At 33.9% G+C, this 9,198-nt stretch overlaps 1 protein-coding gene across 1 annotated transcript; it reads left to right on the forward strand.

Moving 5' to 3' along the window:
• Positions 1–1,460: 1,460 nt before the first annotated feature.
• On the forward strand, positions 1,461–2,775 carry LOC308497746 (small ribosomal subunit protein uS9m-like). The gene has a single exon (XM_081048757.1). It carries the CDS (start codon positions 1,476–1,478, stop codon positions 2,661–2,663), a length of 1,188 nt encoding a protein of 395 aa, XP_080904883.1. The 5' UTR covers positions 1,461–1,475; the 3' UTR covers positions 2,664–2,775.
• The last annotated feature ends 6,423 nt before the right edge of the window (positions 2,776–9,198 follow it).

Genomic DNA, 9,198 nt, shown 5'->3' on the forward strand with positions numbered 1-9,198 from the left:
AATATTTCATACTTTCTTATGGCTGAGTAGTATTTCATTGTGTATATATACCACATCTTCTTTATCCAATCATCCATGGAAGGTACATTTAGGTTGTTTCCATGTCCTGGCTACTGTGAAATGCTGCAATGAACATAGAGATACATCTATATTTATAAACAAGTATTTTCAAATTTTGGGGGTAGATACCCAGAAGAAGGATTGCTGGGTCATATGATAGCTCTATTCTTAATTTTTTAAAAACCTCCATACTATTTTCCATAGTGCTGTATCAATGTACATTTATACCAAGAGTGTATGAGCATTCCTTTTTCCCCATATCCTCTCCAACATTTGTTATTTCTTGTTTCATTGATAATTAGTCATTCTAACAGATGTGAGATGGTACCTCATTGTGGTTTCTACTTGAATTTCCCTTAAGCTAGTGAAGTTGAGTATCTTTTCATATATGTGTTGGCCATCTCTACATCTTCTTGGGAAAAGTGTCTGTTTAGGTCCTCTGCCCATTTCTTAATAGGATTTTGTTGTTGTTGAGTGTATGCGTTCTTTATATATTTTGAATATTAGCCCCTTATTGGAGGTATTGTTGAAAAATATCTTCTCCTGCTTGGTTGGTTGTCTTTTTGTTTTGTAGATGGTTTCTTTGCTGTGCAGAAGCTTTTTAGTTTGATGTGGTCCCATTAATTTATTTTTGCCTTTAGGGTCAAGCTCATAAAAGCCTCTCTGAGACAAAGGTCCATAAGTTTAGTATCTATATTTTCTTCTATGTATTTTATTTCTTCAGGTCTTATATTTAAGTCTTTAATCTATTTTCAGTTATTTTTTTTGTGTATGGTGGCAAATAGCTGTCTAGATTCATTCTTTTGCATGTTGCTTCCCAATTTTTCTATCACCATCTATCCATTTATTGAAGAGGCTTTCTTCTCTCCATTGTATAAGTTTTTGGACACTTGGTCAAAAAGTAGTTGCCCATATACATATGGGCTTATTTCTAGGCTCTCAATTCTGTTCCACTGGTCTGTGTGTTTCTGCCAATACCATACTGTTTTTTTTTTTTTACTAGAGTAAAACATCTGGCAGTAAACACTAAATTTATTTAATAGAATTGCAAGATAATAAAATATAGTGATTAATTTATTAAAACAGTATGTAAACATATGTCCTGACTATGTAGAAAACATAACTAACAAACATTTGAAGTGTTAATTTGGGGGGGTGTGAAATATGAGGGGTAGCATAAATGTACACCATTCTTCATTTTTAATACCAAATAATCAGAGTTTATAATTTAAGGTGACAATTCAAGTAATAGAACTGTAAGCATCCTAAATTGCAAAATGATATACATTGAGAACAAGCATAGTTAGCTAAAGTCTGGCATTGGTAGAGAGTGAGAGAGAGAAGATAAAAAGGAATTATGGGCGCCTGCGCAGTCTCTAGGCCCCGCCCCTCCGCGTCCTGGCCCCACAGCCAATATGGCGGCTCCCTGTGTGTCCTGTGGCGCCTTAGTTTCCTACAGGCTCTTTCTCGGGGGAAGAGTTAACTTGGCCTGGAGACAAGGCCTTTGGAAAGGCCCGGCTGCTGAGTTGCAAACAGGCTCCCGATCCCAGGTTTTAAGGCTCAGACATACCACAGTTGTAACAACCAAGAAAAATGTGGCAGCCTTAAGACGTGAAACTTACACAGTGGATTTTATTAAAAAGCAGATTGAGGAATTCAACATAGGAAAGAGACATTTAGCCAACATGATGGGAGAAGATCCCGAAACTTTCACCCAAGAAGATATTGATAGAGCTATTGCTTACCTTTTCCCCAGTGGTTTGTTTGAGAAGAGAGCCAGGCCAATAATGAAGCATCCTGAAGAGATTTTTCCAAAACAAACAGCAATCCAGTGGGGAGAAGATGGCCGTCCGTTTCATTTTCTCTTTTATACCGGCAAACCATCGTATTATTCACTAATGCATGACACATACGGAAAGCTACTTGAAGTAGAAAAACATCTCAATCAGTTGCGAGCCAAAGGTCTGTTTCCAGAAAGAGCTAAAACCAAAGACCTGATTGCCAGCAGATGGCTGATTAAGGAGGAACTAGAAGAAATGTTAGTGGAAAAACTGTCAGAACAAGATTATGGGCATTTCATTCGGCTGCTAGAAAGATTATTGAAATTGCAGTGTGATGCTGCTGAAGAATTTGTACAGCGCTTTCGTAGGAGTGTAACCATTCAATCAAAAAAACAGCTGATTGAACCTTTGCAGTATGACGAGCAAGGAATGGCCTTCAGCAGGAGCGAAGGTAAAAGAAAGAGTGCGAAAGCAGAAGCAGTTGTTTATGAACACGGAAGTGGAAGAATAACAGTTAATGGGACCGATTACCTGCTTTACTTCCCCGTGACACAGGACAGAGAACAGTTGATGTTCCCGTTTCACTTCCTTGACCGACTTGGGAAACACGATGTGACCTGCACGGTCTCGGGGGGTGGTCGGTCGGCGCAGGCTGGAGCCATACGCTTGGCGATGTCCAGAGCTCTGTGCAGCTTTGTCACTGAGGAAGAGGTCGAATGGATGCGACAAGCTGGACTTCTTACCATTGATCCGCGCGTCAGAGAACGGAAGAAGCCTGGCCAGGAGGGAGCTCGCAGGAAGTTCACCTGGAAGAAGCGCTGAGCATGTTTTCACAGGAAAGGAGAGCAAACGCTGTGCGTGTGGCTACACGTGGTGGACACGCAGTAAATGTCTGCTAGCCACGGCGAGGGCAGCACTGTCAGCCATTTGAGTTGTGAAAGGATTTATTTTTAAATGCTACTTTGTAAAGGCTATCTTTTAAAAATAATTTTTAAAAATGGGAAAAAAAAAAAAAAAAAAAAAAAAAAGGAATTATGTTAATTTTTATCATAAATTATAATAGGAGTATCAATCAGGGGTCCAGCAGAAAAGAGATGTTATATTGAAAAAGAAAAATTTCAGGCAGGTTTATTTTCAAAGGAGTAGTTTACAAATTTGAGAGGTTTAGAGAAGTAACAAGGAATAGAACAAGAACCAGGGTTATTATACATACCCCAGATAGAACAAGGGAAGCAGTAGAGACAGTTTTATAGAATTGGTAACCATAAAAAGGACAGTGATGGTGGGTCAAGGGACACAGCATTTCTCTCTTTCTTCCATCCTATTTCTTGCCAGGGTTCATCATTGGCTGAGTCCAACTAGAAGCCAGAGATCATGGGAATTTATTGATATGGTCCATAAGGGTCAGACTTCTGGAGCAAAGAGAGGAGTAAAAATATGTAAAGTGGATCTGGAAGGGCAAAAAATATGTATGTTGTGATATAGAATTAAAATATATTGCCAAATAAAATAGACTATGTAGGAGATTATAAAAACAACCACTATGGCAAAAATAGATACACCAAGGGAAATATACATTAAAAACAAAATAAGAGCCAGAGCAAAGAGTTTTACAAGCTATCAAAACAGAAAACATCATAAAATAATTAGAGTTAGCCCAAACACATATGCCATCAATAAATGCAAATGGCTTATATTCACTTAGTAAAAGAGAAAAACATATACATTACCTTATAAATAAAAAAACCCTGTTTACATTATTTATAAGACACAATCTAGAGCAAAGTGAATTGGAAAGTAAATAAAAGGATCTTCAAAGAAACGTTAGAAAAATGCAAACAAACAAAAAAGAACAATGGGCATGACCTTTATATCAGATCGAGATAAATCCATTTAAAAAAGCATTAAGTAAATTATAGAAGGACACTTTAAATAATTTAAGGGTGAAATTTATGATTAAGAAGTAACAGACAGGGTTACCAAATAATACACCAGCAATCATAAAGCAAAGATTATAGGAGTTAAAAAAACATGATAACCAAAGAGAAATAAATACCAAAATATTTTAATTTCATAATCTCAGCATACTCATATAACAAATCAAATGGATATCTTTGTTAAAAACCTAAGGATACAGATGACTTAAATGAAATAATTAATAAATTATATTTCTATATGAGTTTTTAACTCATATTACTACCATCACTATTTTCTGAGTTGGTGTATTACTGATTATTTTTCATTCTCAAGTATTTGGTAGAATTTATGAGCAAAGCTATCTGGCCCTGGAGAAATATGTATATTTATCAAAACTTACTCTAAAGGAATAAAAAAATAATAAAAGACAAACATAAAAAAGGAAAAAAGGTGTCAAAGAGCCATTCCCCAAAAAGCACTAGTCTAAGACAGTATTAAGAAGAGTTCTATAATATTTCTCCAATCAGACAAGTTAAGGCTATTTAAATTTGTCTAAAGCACAGAAAGAGAGAGCTCCTAAATTTTTTATGTGAAGTAACAATAACAATTTAAAAACAAATATTGCAAGAAAAAATAATGTAGACAAATCTTACCATGACAATTGATAAATTCGAAGTAAAATATTAACAGACAGAAACCAGCAGCCATTAAGAAAGACATATAACAAGACCAAGTTGGATTTTTTTCTAGAAATGCAAAAATGGTCAAAAAATTAAAAAAGGAAATCTGCTTATAAAAGTAAACATATTAACAGTTCAAAGAGGAAAAACAGGCAACTGCCATAAGTCACTAACAAGAACTGTAATATCAATCATCCATTCTGGATTTCAAAAATAGTAATAAAATAGAATTATATGAATAACATGATTATAAAATTAACTCCAAAGACAGCATCATACATAATGGAGAAACTGAAAACATTCCCAAAAAGTTGGAAGCAAAGTTAGATGTCCATTATCATTAATATTATTTAGCATTGTTCTTAGGTAGGGTACTATCACTGCAGTTATAAAGCAAGAAAAGGAGAACAGTATAGAATTATCTGTACTTTCAGACACTAAAATTTTATATCAAAAACAAGAACTACTATTGAAAATAAATAACAAAATTCCACAAGGTGATTAGATATTAATTTGATACACAGAAATCTATAACAGTATGTACTAAAACAACAGTTTAAAAGATGTATCAAATATCTTTTCAATAGAAAAAATGTTAAAAGATATTAGAAATAAGTGTATTAAGAAATATGTAAGAACTATACGGATAAAACTTGGGAATTTTCCTAAGAGACTTGATGTCAGACTAATGGAAACTCACATCACGTTGTTTTGTTTTATTTATTTTCTTTTTTAATGGGAAGGGTCAACATTGTAAATTAAAAGCTTTACATGCAATAACCTTTAAATTTACCATGATTCCAATAAGATAGCAAAAGCATATGCAAAATGATGCCAAGGTCATATGGAAACAAGAAAGAATAGTCAGAGAACATAAGGGAAAAATATTGAGAAATAACTAGCTCAAGCAAATATTAAAACACATTACATGTATTAAATGATTAACACACCAGTTTTGTTCATGTAAAATAGAGATATCTTCAAAGGGATGGAATCAAAAACTGTAGAAGCATATCCAAATACAGACAGGAACTTACAATAGTATATGACAAAGTAGATATCTAAATTAAAAGGAGAAAGTTGGATTATTGAATAAACAATGTTGAAAATCTACATGGAGATAATAATTTTATCCAGATTAAGTTCAAAATAAAGCAAGCATTTATGTGTAAATACAAATAAATAAAACCATATTGGTATTTTAAGAAACCATAAGAGAATTACACAACTAGGTATGCATGTATTTGATTGTATATGCATAAAATATTTTAGAAAAAATATTTAAGGGACAGAAAATCCCTTAAAATATTTAAGGGACTATAGTAGGAAGAAATCGTTGGCTGGGATCAGAGATAGATTGAAGCTGGTTTGCTAAATGCATTTTTATAGTGTTTGGATTTTCCACCATGTGTATGTATTACCTATTTAAAAATCAAATATAAACAATTTAGACAAATAAATATATTCACAAAGAGTAATTCTTAATCAAAAAAACAAAGCCGAAGCATTAATATAGATATTCCATGAACATTATATAAGAACATTCAATCCCTAAAGTTATTTTCTTCTTCCTACCTGCTTTCTCTGACTGCAGATGTAATCTAAGAAAAGTTCTGGCTTACAATGCCCTATTCAGCCCACTACATCTTTAGGACACCTGGAATTCCAATTCATCTTTTGATTTTATTGAAAGATTTTTTTTTTTTAAGTTTAAAAGTGTGTTGATGTTTTTTTAAATCTCTGGATTACTGCAATTAAATATGAAAAGACACAAAGAAAAGTTAATATATTTCATGGGTTATATGAACCTTTCCATGAGCCTAGAAATTTTGGTATTGAGAATTTTATTTCAGGAACCTGGATCTGGATGGCAACCAAAGACCCACAGGCAGATGCAGCTGATGATCTCAGCTGAGGTTTTAATAATGATCTGAGACTCCTTTGTGGATGCTTGCCTCAAATACAAAGCAATGTTAAGTCAGGATAGATTTATGTGCATTGACAGAGCCAAGTAACAAATGGAACGTGTTCTCACAGCATGTCTGGCCTGAGTCTGTGTGATTAAATCCTGACCGTGATGAATCCCAGACCTTTGGGGAAGAGAAAATAAAGTCCAAAGACAGTTAGTTAATAAGATGTTTATGAATCAGCCTCGGTCTAAGATGTTGTAACAAAGGAGGCAACATTTAGTAAGTACAAAGAGAAATAAGAGAGAACAAAATTAGAAAATAAAGTTTATACTATTCCAAAATTAATAATTCATCTCCTCCTCAATTTTGCTTTTATAACATTTTGGATATTATAGATAGGCAAGATATTTTATCATCCAAGTTGGATCTTTTATTAAAGTCAGAAAAGGTGCTATTAATAATTGTATTAGGACAACAGGTATAATCTAGGACTGCCCTGGGCAAAACAACTTTCATGGTCACCCAAAGTAAGGCACTTATTTCACAGCATTACAAGATTTTATGTGTGTATCTGTTTCCTCACTAGTCTGTGGATTCCTTGAAGAGAAAGACAATTTGTTTTATACATCCTTATATCACCACTGGCCCATATAATGTGTGGTACATAGCCAACACTGAATATTTTATTGGGCAAGGCAGACAATGAATAAATGGATTTGCAAGTGGATGGATAAATACCAGGTTAACCCAATCTTACTGACATGTTTCCCCAGTATATTTACCGATGATGTGTTTTAAAAAAAAGAAAAAAAAACGAATTTTATTTTATACACATTATAAAGGTTTACATGTATCAAAAACGTAGTAATTCAAAGTGCTGGAGATGGATTTTGGAATGTTCAGATCTAGAAAACACATTCAACCTAGAGAACTGCTCAGTATATTTAAGTATTTCCAGTGGGTTGGCTATAAGCACTGGTGAGCTTTATATAGACTGGTACAGGAATCTTTATGGAGCCCAATAAAATGTTGAGTAAGTGAAATGCTTAAAGAGTGTTATGATAAAATAAGCTGAAAAACATTTATGTCAACATCTACTAAAAATAATTCTGACATCTAATAAAAATAATTCTAAAATCTAGCAGACCATGCTTCATACTACCTTTAATAAGGTAGTATGTATTCATACTACCTTTAATAAGGTAGTATTTAATAAGGGTCATTACGAGGTTTTAGTTATTACAGAACTAAAGGACATTGTTCAGAACATCCGTATTAATTGCACAGAGTTGTAGACAGACAATGAGGCTGCGCACATGTCCCCACCAGGACAATGCCTAAATTTAAAGTATCATTTGGTTACTATATCCAGTTAACATTAAATAACCATAATATCAATATCACATAAGGACAACAAAAGAACAGGATCCAAAAATTCTGAATGAGATATTTTAAAAGTTAGTTGCAGCAATATATGTAGACTACACATTGAGTTTAGTCCAGGAATTCAGTCATGGCATAATATTAAGAATTTATTCGGAATGACATCAATGAAAATGGTGAAACAAGGACCTCAAACCATTCACTTTTCCACAAAAGCAGTGAAAATGCTAGGAAAAATTATGAGAAAAACATATTTTTAGAACTCTGGGAATTAGCTAAAGGCTTGCAGAAAATCAGGGAGCATTTATTCAAGAAAAACAGCTGACTTTACATAAGCAAGTTAGTGGTATTTTTACTTGTCCTATTCCCAGTTTTCCTACCTCCTGAGCACTGCAATATCCTTGAAAACCAACAGCCTGTAATCACAGTGAAAATGGGTGACACAGTAGTCACCAGACAGGGCCAGAAAAATGTTGGAGCTTTTTCAAATCCCCATTCACAGATAATTTTTATTATTTTACTTGTATGGTGTTTCCTTGGAATATTTCTCTTGGAAGGCTATCTTTACTTAAAGTGACTGAGAGATTGCATACTGTACACAACCTTCTTCTGTGGATAAAAGGTAGGGAGCATTTGTCAAAAAAGAATTATAGACAATTGTTGAACATCATGGCTGCTTGATGTGATGGATAATACTTGGAACACACAGTAGGCTTACCAAAATGCTTTAAAGAAAAAGGAAGGAATAAGATGTCAGTTGAAAATTTGGAAAAGTTCTAATATACTTCTGTAAATCTAGAATGCCATAAATTTAGGGCTTTGTGCATTCCCAGGGCTGTGTACTAGCCCAGGAAAGGTGTAAGATAGCCCTATACTCTCATATTTAGCTAACCTTGATTCTCTGTACAAGCAGGAAATGAAAGCTAAGGAGTGGAAACTCCCTGGTGGAGTGTTAAAAAAATTTACTAACATGCAGGCAGAGCCTTCTGACAAACATTGGGAAAATTATTCATTCCAGGTATCTAAGAAATCTCTGTGAAATCTTCATCTGACTACTTAGGTAAATGAGCAGAAGCCTCAGTAGCCACACATGACAAAGTATATAAACTTTACAGAATTAGTTCAGAAAAGCCACTAAACAAGCCAACTATGGCAAACAGCAAAAACAAAAATCCTGGGGGGAAGCATATGATTTTCAGAATTTCCCATTTTCAATATTAAATATACATACATATCTGAGTATGGAAAGAAACAAGTGAATGCTATACATACACAGGGGAAAAAGGAAATCAGAATCTGTTCCTGAAGAAACCCAGAAGTTGGAATCTTTGATGAAGGCTTTAAATCAGCTTTTTAAAATATGTTAAATAAAAATACTGAAGGAGACCATACCTAAAGAACTAGAGGAACATATAAGAGGAATATCTCACCAAACAGAGGATATCATAAAAAAAGATGAGATAGAAA

Source organism: Rhinolophus hipposideros, assembly GCF_964194185.1.
Source record: "Rhinolophus hipposideros genome assembly, chromosome: 5".
Lineage (NCBI taxonomy): Eukaryota > Metazoa > Chordata > Mammalia > Chiroptera > Rhinolophidae > Rhinolophus > Rhinolophus hipposideros.

Coding starts and splice junctions, on each gene's coding strand:
- LOC308497746 (XM_081048757.1), top strand. CDS start 1,476: ATGGCGGCTCCCTGTGTGTCCTGTGGCGCCTTAGTTTCCTACAGGCTC.